This window comes from Triturus cristatus, chromosome 8 (assembly GCF_964204655.1).
Source record: "Triturus cristatus chromosome 8, aTriCri1.1, whole genome shotgun sequence".
NCBI classification, from domain to species: domain Eukaryota; kingdom Metazoa; phylum Chordata; class Amphibia; order Caudata; family Salamandridae; genus Triturus; species Triturus cristatus.
In genome coordinates, this window is record NC_140591.1 from 434288427 (window position 1) to 434306825 (window position 18399).

Genomic DNA, 18399 nt, shown 5'->3' on the forward strand with positions numbered 1-18399 from the left:
TTCTCCAAATGCTGACTTATTGCATATGTTATTTTTATGTCCATTAGTAGATAGTTTTTGGAAACAAGTTTGGACCCAAATTAATCTCATTTTTGGTACGAAATTCTCATTCTCCATTACCAATGTTTTCTTAGGGAGTCTTGCACCTTGCTGGGGAAATGTTACAGTTAATGTTAAAATTATTGATTTGTTACTAGCGGCTGCCTTTCAGCAACTCACTGTTAACTGGAAGGATTTTGCAAAAATTTCTTATAAGGCATGGTGGTATGCTGTTTGCCACAACCACAGGTTGGACACTTCCTTTGTATATCCTATACAGGCGGCAGCGAAGCGGTTGGATCTGTGGTCCCCTCTTACACTTTACCTTGATGCATGTGCCAAACGATGTTCTCAGTTAAAACCATCTCAGCAGGAGGTCCTGAAACCTCCTTGATTTCCCTGTGCGTTCCCAGATTATTTATGATTCTAGTACTTCTATGATTGATTCTTTATGTATTATTTGTTTATTTGTTTATTTCTTATCCACAAGTCCGATTTGGTTTTGCATAGTGGAACCCATTGTACTGTACTGACATGAATTTATGGTTATGACTTTTGTGTTGACACCTTTATTCTTCTTAATAAAATATTTCTTTTGAACTTAAAAAAAAAACACATAAATAAAATGAATTGTCATTTACAATGCCAATAGCTCAAATTCACCTGAATACGAGAACAATTGCGTTGCAAATGCTTGTTTTCTCATGATTGTCCTCTGCTGATCTGTTTAGATAAGATCGCTCACATTTTTTTCATGGACTCCATGGCAGCTTCTTGCACAGCCCAAACTAGTACTTGTATTCAAATCATAGTTTTTGATTTGTGCTTTTGAGTAGCTGTACCCCAAACTTTGGGGCTGCAATGACACTGCAGAGAGGAACCAGAAGCTGCTGTACACTGTTTGCCATGTCTTGAGATAAATGATGAAAATATGGCAGTTGTTCGGAGAGCTTTTCTAGTTTATATTGTCAGTTCTTGGTATGCAAATTCACTTGAACATAGGTTGGGTCTTTTTTTCAATTTGGGGTTTGTATAGCGTGGTCTTGAACCTGGCCAAGGATGACAGAATACTTGACGTATTTGAGAGTCATATTATACATAACAGGAGAACATCTATGGGTAGGCGGTGAGAAAGACTTCTGTGATGACATTAACAGAAGTCGGGAACCTGTAATAGGAGCTCTGAGTCAGCGTGGAGCAATCAGTTGATTCCTTAAGATTGTCCAGAACATTGTGAAGGAGGAGGTCCTGCAAATTGTTTGTTTATAGGGAGGGCATGGCACATTTTTGAGGCATTGCCTGAAAATGTGCAATTCATGCTGGCGCTTTACTTAAACGTGGACAGTCCAAAGCCTGAGGGGATCTTCCCACATTACCTCCTGCAGCTAAGGTCAGTTTGTAGGCCAGCTGTTCTTGGGTAGCCATTTGTAGTGCCTTATGTGTGATCCATGCAGCTCTGAATGTGCTATGTGTCTCTAGAGGCAGCTTGTTCAATGATGCTAGAACTGGAGAGATATGATTGAATTTTCTTGCTCCGGGTTCGAGACGGGTCGCAGAGTTCAGTACCGCTTTCAAGGGTGCAAGTTCGATCATAGGGAGAACCATGAATAGATCTTTGCTGTTTTCAAGTCTGGATATGACCATGGTGTAAACTAAATTCTTCGGATCAGATCTGGATGTTCACCATGCGCTGTGCTGCGTGCACTGTTGTTTCAGGTACCCTATCATGGACTTAGTTAAAGCAGATGGTGTTTGCAAAATTAAAAGTAAACAATTGTATGAAAATCTTCTTTGCAGTGCAGTGTCAAAATTGACCAGTAGTAGTGACTATTAGTTGAGATGTATTTGGTAGCGAAATTAGTATTTGAAGGTTGAAATATCGGGGAAGTGGAGATTTACAATAAAAAATGTATGCATCTTCTCACTGACATACCACGTAGAATAATCTTGAATAGAAAATGAAAAATATTGTATTGTTCCTAAAAGAAAGGAATTATCTTTTGTGTACAAATTTAACATGCAAGTACATCTGTTGCAAATACTCATGCTTGTTGCTTACTCACATGTTTGCAACATCATCAACCATCACACTATGACCTATCAATCATGAAATCTTGCAAACAGTCTCAGGAAATAAGGACAGTATAGGAAATTCAGTTTATTTGCAATATGCAGGCCAGACACTCCTGCATCTGGTACATTTACAAATGTTTAATACGACTGCTCATGTACATGTATGTAAAACAATTCAGAGATTTTTAGAAAAGTATATACATATCGATCCATTCCTGATGAAGGGGTCAAGTCATCGAAACATTAACCATGGAAATTAAAATATACAATTGCCAATAGGTTGCGCTCCAAAAGCAATTACATGCTTTGAGTCATATTCTCAACACAATGTACAGTATAGACAGAAACAGTTCCTTTGTTAAGACGTGTATCACCTTTGGTTGGTGAAAAACCAGAACACTGTGAAAATGGATTCCCACCACCCATGCGGCGCCATTGTTTCTACAACTTTCCAGGGTGCGATCTGCTCTGTCTAATTAATTTATCATGGCCCCTGAGTGCAGACCTCCTATGCGAGGGGTGGCAGGTCCTGGACTCTCCCCTAGAATTGTGGCTTAGTGCATAATTTACAATTTGGCACACAGGCTGCCAAACTACTCAAGTGGTGCGGGTCCTCCCCCACTCCAGTGGCATCCCACCTACTACATCAAGAGTTCCGAATGTGGCAGTAGCCCTTTCTGAAAAAAATGAATGCTGGGTGAGCTGCGATGTCATAGCATGCTACGTGGAATTGCTTTTATTTTTCAGAAACAAACACCCAAAATGAGGATTCAGGTTTGAAATACAAAAAAAGTCTCCGACGCACAGGGAGATTTCCTTCTGCTCTCGACGGCCATTTTTGTTTGGTCTTTTCTTGCGCAGGACGACCCAGCGTCTACCGGCAACACAAAGTAGTGTTGCCGGTAGAAAGGCGTACACTATGAGGACTGAGCTTCCGGAAGCAGAGCAGACTGAGGCTGTGTGTTTAGAAACTAGGTGGTTTCTCTTTTCTAAAAAAGGCGGGGGGGACTACAAATATGGCGGAGTGTGACATCAGTTGGTTTGTGGTGGATCTCCCGCACCCGCCACTGACATAATAATCTACTTGGTCTTTCATTTAATGCAGAACCTCAGCTCCTAAGTCAGCAGCCCTATGGCTAGTGCCATTGTATTGGTATTTCCCTGGCTGCTGCTGCAGATTGTACATAATCTTTGTTACTTAGCTATTTGCCCACTAAAAAGTAGAGACATTTCACACTGTCCCCGTGACCAACCACCACAATGTTTTACTTCATTCAACAGTAGCCTTTGCAAAGGTAAGAGCAGCAGACTGATATGAAGACAGACGTGTATGTGCATTTTACAGTGAAATAGGTCACAATGTAAATACCTGACATGCCGCAACTGCATACCAGGTATACCACAAGGACAATGTTTCCATGGCATAGGATGAATTAAAAAATATTCACTTTTTATGTCACCCTTTTTCAATATTCACCATACTCAAGTAGCAAAGTAACTCAATGAAAATGCTCTTGTTTTGCATATTCTACAATGGAGCAAATCTATGTCTCTAAAGTCTTTAGGCTTGTTGAGAGTTTGGTGGACTTCTGCTTAAGAGTGGCCTTTTCTCTATCATGCACTGTAATGATATTGCTCATGCTTTGGTCTAGCAAAGACTTGTTTCTACATTGTAAATTCCTCTCTCTCTGTCACCCTCGAGTCCTGACCTGTGCTACATAAAACTATGCAAATAAATAAAATAAATAGATAAATAAATGATAGTATGGTACCGGAAACTGCTCCAAACAGAGTTTGCATGAATGATGCATTTTGTTCTCTGGAGGTAGTTTCGTAGGTTGACTATAGTTATTGGGCGAGTTTACCAATTTGGTCATAAAGGTTTTCACAGCTAATAAACAGCTCCAGGGACTTCCTTAGTGAAAATATGTGATGAGTTATATGTAATATTTTCCCCAAACAGCAGAGATAGATATTTCCAACAAACAACACACGTGGTTAAGAGAAAGAGACCTTAAAGATACATACAAGTTTCAAATAAAAATATAAAAGGAAAATAAAGTAAAAAAAATATTTGGTCAAGAGGTGGTAAAAAGTATGTAGGAAACAATGGGCAACAAAGTCATTGTAGATCCTTGGCATCAGGGTAAATCGGGAAAACCTCCTAAAGCACAAATCCATCAGTGTGAAACTTTTAATGGCTAAATTATCCTGTCACATCACTCAGCAAGGGCCTGTATGTAGGTCTAGGACCCGCAGAAGGTTAATTACCTAATTTTGAAAAATTACCCCTTCAAACTAGTTCTACTGGGTCAAATGAGGAAGGGGTGGCCATTGAGCAAATTTCAAATCAAGACATAGGTAGGTGCCTCGAAGCTGCAGTGTTCTAGATTCACAAACTGATCAGCTTCAACTGGGAAGGAACACTAAAATTCAATGCCTTGTTCTTGGGTTGAAGTAAAACTAACCCTCAGACAGCACCTCCGGCTCTAAGATATTGAAATTCAATCTTGAAGCTCAACCGTATTAGACTTATATATATTGAAGGCATTGTAGCATTTCAGCTAAGAGGACTTTAGGCACCGTTGGCTTCGGCAAGCCAATCCAGGAACTGGCTTCCATGGTGATTAGGCCTACCTGAGAAGCAGGTTAAGCTCTGGATTTGAGCTTGTTTGTTGTTGCTGACAATGAGGATGAATTTAGTTTTTGCTGCATTAGCGCCTGAGGTGGAGCACCAGCCACCCATTTTTGTATGAGGGTGTATTCCTTCAGACAGTAATGACTTTAACTGAGTAGACATTTACATTGTAACTGGGCGTATGATATACCAGGTGCCTCGATGGTACTTAATGTAAATATGAACTGCCACCTCACCCCATTTAAGGCTCCAATAGAATTGGCAAAAAAAACACAAGTGAGAGCCTAAGACCTCGAGGGACATGTTTTAACACTTCCCAGCTGGTCTTGTCTACAGTGTGGTGTAAAACCAGGAGCAACTGGATGTCTTGCTTTTTATTTACCGACAAATAAAAATACAAACACTAACATTGATTGCCATTGACATATCATGCCAGGTGTCTGTGTGTTATAAAAGTTAGATTTACAAATTAAAGGCAAATGTGTTAGAAACACATTTTATTGTGGGATTACTTAAAATAGGCTGATCTTTACTCATAATTTTCATATGGTGCACCCCACTATGACAGTCACTTTGTCTCAACAATAACCTGTGACCAGAGTCAAGCAAACATTATTTTTCATAAACAGTATCTATTTTAGGAGTTTCAGTAATGTTAAATCACAGTAACGTCTTTAAATAATGCAGCTCTCTTTCTGTGGCGTGTTTATTAACAGGGAGCTGCCATGTAGTCTAACAGAGCTAAGTGTTTGGGGAAAGGAAAGGACAGAAAATGTTTCTCATAGAAACATTTTCATTTAAACATTATGAATGAAAATGCATCTTCCTATTTTAGTAGTTTTTTCTTTAATGCATGTAATTTGGAAGTCAGCTAAATTTCCCCTTGATATTTTGGAAGATATATTATTATTTTAACTCTAGTCTTGGAGTATTTGGGAAGATGTCCCAGGCCTAGCACTCAATATATCATATAAACTTCGGTACAATTTGCAATAATCCCAGCACATTCCCTACTGCTGATAAGGGGCACAGCCCCACTGCATGCTCTGATGCTAAACATTGGCATTCTTCTGGCACATGCTCTGATGCTGAATGTCAGTGTAGTCCTTGAGAATATTCTAATACAGAAGATTGACATACTCCTATTGTATGTTCGGATGTGGGACATTGGCAAATGTGTGTTGCATGCGCTCATGCTGAACGTTGCCATACTCCAACACTAGCTTTGAGAGTGATCATTGCTAACTGCCTCATCATTGTTGGATAATGCCATACTTTGGCGGCATGAGTTGAATCTGGACATTGCCATACACACGATGCATGTTCTCATGCTAAACCATGACATACTCGCACAGCATGCTCTCATGCTTGACATTAGCATACCTGTATGCTGCATGCTCCTATGCTTAGCACTGCCGTACTCCTGCTTCTTTATTTTCTGATGTCAAATAGTGTACCAATCCTACCACAAGCTTCAACGGTGAATATTGAATACCGCTGATGCATGCTCTAAAGAACATTCCATGTTCTGATGTGGGCTCTGATGAAGAACATTCCATGTCCTGATGTGTACTCTGATGATGAACATTCCATGTCCTGATGTGTGCTCTGATGATGAACATTCCATGTCCTGATGTGTGCTCTGATGATGAACATTCCATATTCTGATGATGCACGTTCTTAGACGTGTTAAGCTTTTCATTTGTTTAGGACATGTGTTTTCTTTTCTAGGCCTCTTGGATGGGGTTTGAGGGTTTTTAGAAGCCTCTGAATAGTAAGGCTACAACTTGCCTTTTTGCTGTGCTGTTGAGACTGATAGAAAGGAAATTAGGGAGGGAAGAAGAGCAGAAAGAACCCCCCTCATCTCTACTTTTTAATCGTACATGTGTATCCCTCAAGCCTGGCTCCATACCTATTCTGTTGATTAGCATTTACAACACACGCCTACATGACATTGTTCCTAATTAAACAGTGTGTGTCTTATACTATTCTTCAAAGTAACAGGCTGTTTTCACAGAATGATTGCCTAACCGGAAGAGCTGGTGCACACTGGGAAAAGGAAAGGGGCTGGGCACCAACTAGTACTGTTTAGACGGCACCGGTAAATCTGTGTAATCTGTCACAGCAACGGATTTACAACCTAAGGTCAGACACTTTGAACACACACTTATGGAGTACCCAATCAATTTAGGTGGCAAAAAGCTGTGGCTATTGTATTTGACATTTTAAAGAAATTACAACTGGTTTTTGGAGAAAGGGAAAGAGACAGAGTTTGAAGGATAATTTAATATTCAACTTTAGAAAGTTGCAATATTAAGCCAAAATCAAAACACCCCGAAACCACACAACTATGTTTGTCACAAGAATTTAAAAATGTCGGCACCACCCTTTGCTGAAAATATTTGACACTGCTTTCTAGCTACAACTAGAACTTTCTTTAAAACAACGTCAACATGACTAGAACATTAGCAAACAAAAGATTTTAAAAAACTTAACTCCTCCAACAAAAACCCACTAGAAAAATCTTGGTTCACAATGCTATGGAAAGAAACTAAAAATAATCTCAACGGGGACCAAACACAAAACTGGAGTTTTTCCTTATGTAGCCATCTGAAGACCTGTAGTGATCCTCTCACTGCCTCTGCTCGTGCTACGCACAGTTGTATATCATCACATTTAGCTGCAATCAAATCCAATATAAATGTGTTTTTTTTAAAAACACGTTGTTTGATATAAACACATGAGGGCTTGTTCTAAGCCAATCATTTGGGATAATGCGTAAAATGTATTTACATGCAATTTAAAGAGAAATCAATTACAAAAGCACTGTTTATGCTGCAAATAAGGAATGGATCCAGGGCTCCTGGATCTAAGATGGGCATCAGGGTTAACAACAAAAAATACCTTGCAGATGTTATACTGAATCAACTAAAAAATTATATTTATTTTTCAACCTTTGTCCAAAAAGTGAGGTAGAAAGCAGTGTTGCTCTTGTCACTGATTTCTTCTGTGCATTCAAAGAAATATTTTCTGCAGCATTTCTGAATTATCAATAGAACTTGTTCTCACAATGACGCAGGGAGCCTTGCAGGAGCACATGGATTCAGACCAGCAGGAACACCACGACTATACATCTGATATCTACGTGTATATAAGAGAAACAGAAAATAATTTCAAAGGAAATGGATATTAGCTAAAACCTAAAAATCAAATTTAAAACAACTTCTCCTAGTTCAATTTTTCCTGGGTATTTATTTCTTTGTTCATACTCGGGGCATTGCTGTTATTTTGTTAATTACAGGAAAAAGTGCCGAATCTTTCAGCACACTTTTTCCTGTGATTACCAAAATAACAGCAATGTTTTGGAGAAGTGCAAGAACTCCTGAAACTTGTACCCCAATTCACAAAGGGGAAGGGATCCTTTTTGAGAACAAGTTACCGCCCCAACTTGAAGGTCACTAACTTTTCAATGGCTTGGACTGGAGTTCCAGTCACAAGCCAGTGGATACATCTGGTATCAAATCCCAAATTGGGAAGGGACGTCCACAATATTTCTCTTCTGAATTTGCAATTATATATCCAGTCGCAGATCCATTTTAAAAGTTGGCAAAGATGTACTGCCTCCTCAAATGGGTTTGGTACATGGGGGGAAATGTTTTTGTGATTGCAAACTCTGAATTAGAGGGTTTGCAGCTGAAAAAACGCCTTGCCATCTGGCTCATTAAGTAGTTAGTGGGCATTACCATAGGCTTTAAAAGAGGAAAACTTCTAAACAAGGTTCGGCAACTACTGTCTAGTTACTAAACAAAGTTGAAACACCGCAATCTCAAAAAACAAGTGTACAGTTGGTTCCTAGTTTCCCATGCAACCAAGCTTGTTTTGAACAGAACAAAACTAGTAATGTTCGACAGCTTATCATTGATTATGGCCCATTCCTCTTCAAGGTCAGGCTTCATCCATATGTATGTACCAAAGCACAGAGCCACGTCTTGGTCAGGCAGGATTGACGTCTACTAATTTCTCATTAACACCTAAAAAACTGACTTTGTGTGTCCTTTAGTCATGTTTGTCACAGCGTGTCCACTCTGGGGATTGTGACTTTTGGAAATTTTGTAGAATTTGATAGATTCTTTTTACAACTCGGTTCTTTCATAGTTAGTATCCGGGACATTCGGGAATTCTTCAGGACCTGACTAATGGGCAGAAGACATCACGTTAATAGACACAATAGAGACACAATCGGAGAATGCAAATGTTGCGTAAAATATTGAACATGTTTTTTTCCACAGATAACACAATGACATTGCAAAAAGATATTGTTTTCATTGAAAACAAGATTCCATATCTGAATATGTTTTCAGGGGAGGCTCCACCTACAAAGCTCTCACAGCCATTCAGGACATTTCCTTTCAGGTTTCTGGGGTCTTGGAGATGCGAAACATTCTGTAGATAATTGAAGTTGCCCTTGGCCAGTCCCGTTCCCTTGAGGTCAGATCCAGTATGACGCCAGAGGAACTGGTCACTCTTCGTCCAATCCCTTGTACTAAAATGAATAGGAGGATTGCAAATGATAGGAGAACCTGAGGGTGCCAGGTTGCAGCTTTAGGGTATAATTGACCTTCCTTGCCCTGGAGGGTGAATAAGTAGTCAAAGGTACTCGGAATGTCCCTTATTTTTAGGTGTCATGTCACATTAACTTTCATATAATATCCTAGATGACACATAAATGTATATTCAAAGTTGGTTTGCTAGCCCTGCTTATACACTGCTGAAGCTCAGCCTGGCACTCCTGGTGAACCCCACCGATCCTGGCTATCATCGTCCAATCAGGACAGTTGTATCAGTCCACATCACACATTTAGACTGGTAGAGATAGATAATCACTCTAGTGTCATGAAGCCCACTTAGGGCACCACGTTGGTCTGGAGGGCAGACAATGACTATTCTTACTTGCCCACAGAGTAGGAAAAAGATGACCACAAAGCACTCATAAAAGTAATTTTGACAAATAACGTAGTTACTACTTATACAAGGATTTTGAATCTAGTAAAAAAAATGAAACTCGTGAAAAAGAGTGATCCTCCTTCGAGGTAGAATGTGTTGTTGGTGGGACCTGAATTTGTTTGCATGCAGAATGTTAGCATTGCACAGACACGCAGGGCTTCTGTAGTGGTGACTCCCAAACGTTGTTTCTATGAATCGTTAAAAATGTCCAAAGATGATAACACTTCCATAGTATCAGCAGTTTCCCTGCAGCCAGGAGTATGGTAAAGTTGTAGGCAACAAACACCGACAATTGTGGAAAATAGGTGCTGCTACACGAGGCAATGGCATGTAACACTACAGGCGCGTCTCAACATCAACAGAAGCACTGTATGCACAGGTGTTGTCAAACCACAAAAGAACACAAACTGAAATTTCAGGCATGCAAAGTGTGGAACTACAGCCAAGGGAAAGTTAGAACTGCGGGTGGAGGCTTGAGTTTGTAGCAGTAGATCTTTGGGGTAATTGAACCTGTAGGTGTAGACTTGAAGCAGCTGATGGTGTAGGCATGAAGAATCAACAGGTGCAGGCATCCTAATGCTTCTATCATGCGGAAACTGCAGGCACATTGAATCAAGCACACTTAACCATGATGTAATGATACTGACACTGGAGAAATAGATAAAAACTACAGGCATCATCGAACTACAGACAGATATACAGACATGGATACCACAGATTTGGGCACGCCGAAACTACAGGCAGAACTGTGCTGAAACTGCATTCATGTATATGTTGAAACTACAAACAAAAATGATGTTCTATATGCAAACGTAGACGTATGGAGCTATCAAGCACAGCAATCTTCAGACATTAACATGGTGAATCTACAGTCAAAGCAATTTTGCAACACACAGACACACTAAAGCATGTAGCATGTAAAAACTAGATGTGCTAAAACTGCAGGTACCACCAGGGTGAAATTGCAGACACAGGTCATCTGGGCATGTTGAAACTGTAATCACGCTGAAACTGAAGAGAGAGGCATGCTGGAAATGCAATTGTGGTGTCTGGGTGCTCACAGACAGTAAGCAGACACTGGAGCCACAGAGATGCAGAAATCATGGACCAATGAAACTGGAAGTGCAAACACACAGAATCCTCAAATGCAAGCATACCGAAATAGCAGGTTCAGGCTATTGAAATCTGTGCACAGGCACCTAAAATTAGCATTTGAAGACACATGATGCTTAAACAGTAGGCTCATGCAAGGTACATCTGCCCACATGCTGGAGGTGCCTGAAAAACAGGCATGTAAAAAATAAGGAAGTGTGTAGTGGAGACTGCTCCCAGGGACTCACTTAAATTGCGTGTATGCTAAAAGTATAGACAAAGGCATTCCAAAACTAAGGGCGGGCTAAAGCTGGTGGTAGAGCCATGGAAAAACCAACAGACATGCTCAAACACCAGACACAAAGATGCTGAAACTGCAGGTGCTGACATTTTGAAACAGGGCAGGTTAGTAATTTCACATCTAGTTGGCCATTGTGCTGTGCTGCCCCCCTGCCTCTTTAAAATTGGATACTCGCAATCTGAATCCATTGTTTTCAACATGATTTTCCTCCTACACATAAACAAATCTGCTAAAACATAGTACTGAATATGCGGGAAAGATTAGAGCAGAACTTAATGGCCTCGAGGGAGTAGCTTGGACACTTTCCTGTGAAAAATGAGCATTGCGCAGTCCCACCAGCTGTACTTCCAACCACTGCGTGAGAGTCATATTTTTTTTTAAACCAGCCCCTTTTAAATGTCTTAGATGCTGAGTCAACAAACGTGAAATAGTCGAAGAAACAGCGCAGTTTTTTTATGTTTATAAGTCTCCGTACTGGTGCAAGTCTCTGCAGAAAACATAAATCGATCTGAACAAAAAAAATAATAGTTGTTTCTGTTTTTCATCTTCTGAGCAGCCAAATGCTTTACATTTCAGATTCGTGTGAGTCAGTGTTGCTGGCGGAAATTGCAATTCCAATCGCCAGGCTCCCGTTATCAGAAAAGAGCTGAGCCAGTGAGGCGTTCAGGACGAGGCAATCGCCATCTGTAATTACAGAGTCCACGCAATCCAATACCGACCTCGGCGTGGCCTCCCACGTCAGGCGCCGCTGGTTCCGGTTCAGCTGCAGCTTGTAGGTGAAATTGTCAGCTTGTGAGGGCGTGCCGATGAGCATCATGGTAGCAAAGAACTGCTGGTGGCCTTCGTACTTCTCCTGCTTCCGGAGCACCAGCAGGAAGTGGTGGCCCAGGCAGGAGTGCAGGATGATCCAGTCCACGGGGGGAGGGAGGTGCATGTCGGTGGCCAAGAAGACGATCTCTGCCCCGTGGAGCACGCTGATCCGGTGGCTGTGGTGCAAGTGGCAGACGACCACCTCCAAGTGGCCCTCCCATTTGCAGGAGAACAGAGGGCAGGTGCAGGAGGTCAGCTGGGGGTCGTAGACCACCTCGCGGCTGTTGAGTTGTTTTTTGGGTTCTGTGCTGGTCTGGGCAGCCGTACACTCATTGGAGACATTCTGCAAGGAAGACAATGAAAAGACAAGTCAGGATCTTGTGAACTATGAGGGAGGCGTCCAAGATGTCTTAGACGTTTGCCCTAGTAAAGTTGTGGTGGAAGCTAGGGATCGCTTTATAAAACCTATGGGTCTTAAATATAATATATCTAGAATTATTGAGTTCATCGCTTTAATAAGGTCACCTCCAGATGAATTTGTGTGCTATAAACTGTATACATTCTTTAAAGCGTTTTTATCATTGTATTATAAGAAGAAATATTAAGTACGTAATATTTTTTTAGAAAATGGTACTGATCATGAATGTTTTATATTGTTTGTCTCTGATGAGGTCTAAATAAAAAAAAAGATTTGATTTGACAAAGAAAAGGCAAATCACTGAGGATGGCAAGCTAGCAGTCCTGAATAGCAAATGGCTGCGGGCACACACAATGAACACGATGAAAATTCAAATTTATCATGGTGATGCCACCAGCTGTCCCTTTCCTATAGCAGAATAGATATACTTAGCTCTCTGGCAATAAATCACGTTAAGTGAAAGTGATGCATGACTTTCAGGAGGCAGCTTCATTAGTTCAGCTTTTATATATTTATTTATTTGATGGAATTGGAAGGCGCCACTGCCCTGCGCTTGACGTGTTTTATTCGAGATCTCATTACTGCTAAATACAAAGCTATTGTTTTATGACCCTTTAATGAGATTTACGAACAGAGGCATTAACAATGCTTTCGGTTTACAGCATTGGCATTCATTAGCGGAACAGTAACTTTCTGACCACAAAAACCCAAACCTCTTCCCAGCAGAAGAGCAATTTGTTTCTGTGGCCTTAGGTACTACATTTTAGCTACTTTGGAGAAACGGCATTGTGTTATTGTCAAGGTGAAGAAGTGTGATGAAAGTATGACAATCAGGAGACAGTAGAATGTCAGTTTAGAGGCCTAGCAGTATGGTCTGGAAGAAGTTAATGTAGAGGCCGAGTTGGGTGGGTGGAGAATGATGGCCAAGAAGGTATAGTAAATGTTCACCAAAGGGGTCCACCCAACTGCCAACCCACGATGGTACATACCCTGCCCCAAAATGGGATGTTGATGAAGAAGAAGAACTGTCTCACATTTCCCAATGATATCCATTATTTGATGACCATGTTAAGTGTGCTAACAGAATACATCTGTCAGAATATCATCTGACTGAAATATTGCTAAATATCATTCACAAAAATACCCCACTTCAAGCTAATATTAGAAGACCTACGCTAGGCCCAAGCTAAGTTTAAATTATCCTGATGTAATCTGTGTAATTTCAGGAAACTTGTATTGCGCTCGTTATATGATATTAGCCAAAATATTACCATTTGACTATGCAGCAGAATTATGTGTTATTCGTGACAAAATTTTAGAAGTGCACAGGAATCACGCAAATGGCCGGAACACGAGCAACTGTTGCTCATGGCACTTGTGCTTTTTGCACTATTTATTTACAGTGAAACGCATCCTTGCATTAAAAATGTACACCAGGGCACATTTCACACTAAAGAAATAGCGATAAATGACAGATTTGCATTCCACTAATTAGGAGTAATTTTGCTATATTTTCTTAAAATTCCACCCTAAACAATTTCACACATGCATAATCTACATCCAAGTGCAGGGAATTCTAATAAACAATATTTGGGATGCAATATTTATGTCAAACAATATTTTGGTATACAATATTCTAACATATAACCGAATGGATAAAATGTGTTAACTAATGAGTCCTTATCTTTAGTTGTCTCAAATAGTCCGATGCGAGTACAAGCCTGGGAGGTTTTTACACTAATTCGACCTTCTGATGTATGGGCCATTTGAAAGGTCTTCAATGAACAATGAGAGGTAAATTTACAATGTCATATTAATATAGGTACAGGTGAAAGGAGGGCAGTGCCTACATTGCATAAAGCATGATCTAAGTCCAGGTGTGCTAGAGAAGAGAAAGTGTGCAGAAACTGAAGATGAGGATGGTATATTCACTGCATGTACTCAAAATGGAACCTGTTTGAGTGCCACAACCGACCGCAATGATTGTATCTATTGCTGCTTTTGCGTCCTTGCAAACTATGCTTACTTCCATTCAAGCTGTTTGATTTATGTAGCAACAAATATGACACAGCCCCGCTGCTCCAGAAAATGGGTATTATTGACTGGAGCCAGCACTGCGGTCGTGGCATCAGTTGTGGTTCTGCTTGAATCTATGTAGTACTTATGTATGACTAATGACTACTTCTTGAGGAATCAGCATTTTAAATGGGAAACACCTCATAACAGATCTAACCCAGACAATATGTTCCTGTTGTAATGCAGGTCACAGAAACCAATGCCTAGCGAGCTCGGCATCATGATATGACTACACATTTTGTCACATAAATCCACATCTGTCTACGTTGGATCGCTGGGTTTCTCAGTCTGTTGGAGTTGAAGTAGAGGGGGCCAACAGCGTGATGTTGGTGCTGCTTCCTTTTCCCATGCCCCCTTCACATAGAGTGTGGAATGTTGTTATTTGCCAAAAAGTCCCACAAGTCGACCCCTATCTGCCACCTCTCACTATGGTCACTCCACACTATTCTAAGCCCAACAGGAGGAGAATATAAGAAGAATAGGATGCCAGGTTTAGAACTCCCTTTTCTACACCACACTTCACAATGGCACTAGAATCAGCAGCTATCAAATGGAGGACCATATGAGAAAAATAGGAGGCATAGAAAAGATATAAATCAGAAACCTTCCACGAAAAATAAGAATCAACCTGGATCTTCTAGTGAACATTTTGTGCCAAACAATTGACATTTCAGGTGGGAACTGAACTACATGTTTGCTACGGTAAATTGTGGGAGGTGGTGTTTTCCTCCCATCGTGGTTGTTGACAGGTTGCCTTGATGCAGTGTAGCAATTGGGCAAACCCTGTACCCTTGTGCTAAAACTCGTCAATTTCCAAATAACTTTGTGATTCAGAGTGTCCCAGTTTCACAGTTTGTCCTGGTGTATCGCTGAATATGGAGGATAACATGCGGTAAATGTTTATTTATGTTATGGTTTACTACTAAATGTAAGCATGTCTCTCAGGCCACATCATGATATTGGAACCTCCTTATGAGTGCCCTGTTTATACCGATGGGGCCGGTGATAGGTATACTTGCACCACTGGATTTAAGAGATCTGCGGTAACACTGCAGATCTCTTTACTTTCATATGGAGATTTTTGGCTATTGGGAGCAGTCGAAGATGTAGTATCCGTCTGGATACATTCTAGTGTTTAGCCTGTGATGTAAGACACTCTACGTCCACCTACCCTACCACAGGTGTCACCAGTCAGATGACCCTGTTAATAAAAGGGGCCGGGCGCACATGCCCTGGGCCCAGTTCCAGTACCCCACTACAGTGTCCGTGTGGTTATTTATCCAGCATGTGGGCCTAGTGGCCCAAAACACCACAATGGCGACGAGCGGGTCTTACCCCGCGTGTTGAACACCAAAAGCTATGCAGTTCCTCGGGGGTATAAACTGACACAGCGTGAGGCAACCCCTGCACCTGCTACCCTCACGACAGCCCGGGGACACCAGGTCTTCGCCGTGAAAAAATAGAAGAGACTGTCCGTCTACGACAGCCAGCCCGATGCTCCTGCTGTCACCCGCACGCAGAGAGACTGAATGAATCAGCGGGCAGTGTAATGAGGAGATGTCAGTGGCAACAAGAGAAGGTGCAGCAGACCGCCTCAAGGTAGGGCAGGGCCCGTGAATGATTTGAGAAGCATGGGCCGCTCCGCCAGAAAGTCGGTAGTGGTCTGTATTTAAAGTGCCAGCACCACATAAGCACTAAGCGAATTAGCCGGCCAAGGCGGACATTGTAAGGAGACAGACATTTTTCCGCAGCCGCAGTGTGATCCTCACTGCTTGTCGGCCACGCTCTATCCCAAAGAAGGAGGCTGCCTCTGAAAGAAATTACCACCCCGCACAGACTCGTTACATCAGGGTCGCTGCCGCAGCCCTCAACGCTCAAGGCGTCAACCCTGCACGGGACCTATGACTAGCATATCGAGGACGGGCCTTGAGAGGCGGTGCGGCCTCTGTGCTGCCACCGCTGTGAAGATGACCGGACGGCACCTCAGCCCCTTTCACTAAGGCCTGCACAACCCGTAGCAAATGCAGAATGCCCCAGTGCTGTAAATTCCAGTGCAACAAGCAGCAAGAGACCGCCAATCACCGCCGCGGCCCTGTTTTGAAGTGGCAACACCGAGCGGCAAAATGACTGTCAGAGCAGTGACCCCTGATACCGGACCGGCCAAGTGAATGACTCAGGGCCATCTATTATGTTAAAGTAAAGCCGCCCTGCTACCCAGCATGATGCCCACAATGCCCCTGCTTACTTCATGGAGATGCTCGCAGCCGGGGTGGCGGTTTCCCCTCTGCAGAGCCCGAGTGATCGGCGTGGCCCTGCACCATCGGTAAATCTCCTGCGGCCTAGGCAGGAAAGGCAGGCTCCACCTGGTGGTTGTTCGAGGCACTGCGCCCCAGCCCGACAGAGGGAACAAGCAATACCAAACAAACAGTGCTGCAGCAGAGTAAACGACAGCTCTTTGCCATTCCATGAGGACAAAATATGAGCACTACAATGCTATGCTGTTCATCCTGCACTGCCAGCAGCAGCAGAAGACACAAGCACCAGAGCTCACAGCTACTTTGTCCCATGTCATTCTTCCATCAGGGAAGGGGGGAAGAAGTGCATTGTCCCTCAGTGGTAATCGGACACCACCCCAAGTGAGAAGAGTCGAGGCACCCCTACTGACACTAAGCAAGTGTCACAAAGAGCATAGCTTTATGCCAGTCACCCAGGCAGAACCGGTGCCTCCAACAAAGGAGCAGACTGCACCCAGTGCCCCATGGAAAGGACTTTGTGCCTCAAACAGCAGCCCTGCTCACACGCACGTGTAAATAACTACTTGAACCAATCAACAAACAAGCATAAACACAGGCTCTATGCTTATGGCAACAGGACCAAGTCTGCAGCCATTATTGAGCAGCCAAGGTGAAAGACATTTATAAAAAGAAGCGGTAACCACACATTCTCCACCATGTGAAGTGACTGCAGCACCACTGGGTAGCCACTCCAAAACCCAGAAAAAGGTCACAGCTCCAAGGGACAGACTGCTAGCCTCTGCACAGGAGGGAAGTGACTGTTAAACCTCCACAGAGAGAGAGCCTCCAGGAAGCCCAAAGTATTCTAGCCAAGAAACATCCAGCCAAAGTGATGAACTCAAAGGCAGCCAAGGTCCAAGCAGCAAAGCCCAAGAAGACAGCAAGGCCCACAGGAAATACGTGAAGACCGTGCACTGAGCATGCAACCACCAGTGACTGTCTAATGCCACAGCAAAGCGAAGATACGGTGCCCCACAGTCCTGGTGGTGAACGGACCCCACCGCACGAAAACAAGCATGCCAAGTGCCAGCAAAGAACACTTTGAAGAAGGACTAAGAGCGCGAAGTCCGAGGTGCAAGACGCAGGCACCCAGAAGCAGGTCAGCACAGGCAGACGCCCAGGAGATAAAGACATCTCCATCAAGAGAAACACTACTGAACGCAGTACAGAGAGCGACCACATCTCTACTGCACCGAGGTTGAACAGGAGAACACAGCACCAGGCAAGTGCACAGCAGCACAGGGACAGCTGCTACCGTTCCAGGAGTGACAGACCGAAGACAATGCGCAGCCAGTGCGTCCAGTGAAGCAAACGAAGAGCGCAGTCAGATGCGCGCCAAATTAAGAAGCTGACCTGCCAGACGGTCACAAGGGTGAAGCCTACCTGCCAGACGGTCGCAACGAAGAAGCACTGCTGGAGGGAGTGCCCCTACATCTCCACCGCCGCAGCGAAGCACTGCAGTGTGCCGAAGGAGAAAGAGAGTGTACTCCCTCGCACTGCCTCAGGATGGAGTCGGCAGTGGCCCACGACAGGCAAGAGAGGAGTCGCACACTCCATGTGGCAGGCCGCCACAGCGACAGGAGCTCCCCCAGCAGGGTGACATATGACCGGACGTTACGGCGCATAGCGAACAAGGAGACCGTCACGCAAAGTG

The 18399-nt window shown here is 42.9% G+C and overlaps 1 protein-coding gene across 1 annotated transcript in view; it reads right to left on the reverse strand.

Moving 5' to 3' along the window:
* Positions 1-2273: 2273 nt before the first annotated feature.
* The window catches only part of SIAH3 (siah E3 ubiquitin protein ligase family member 3), a 400913-nt gene continuing 384787 nt past the window's right edge, over positions 2274-18399 (reverse strand). Inside the window, exon 2 of the mRNA XM_085621835.1 lies at positions 2274-12300. Within this exon, the coding sequence (XP_085477961.1) occupies positions 11713-12300 (588 nt within the window). The 3' untranslated portion in view covers positions 2274-11712. The remainder of the gene's footprint in view (positions 12301-18399) is intronic.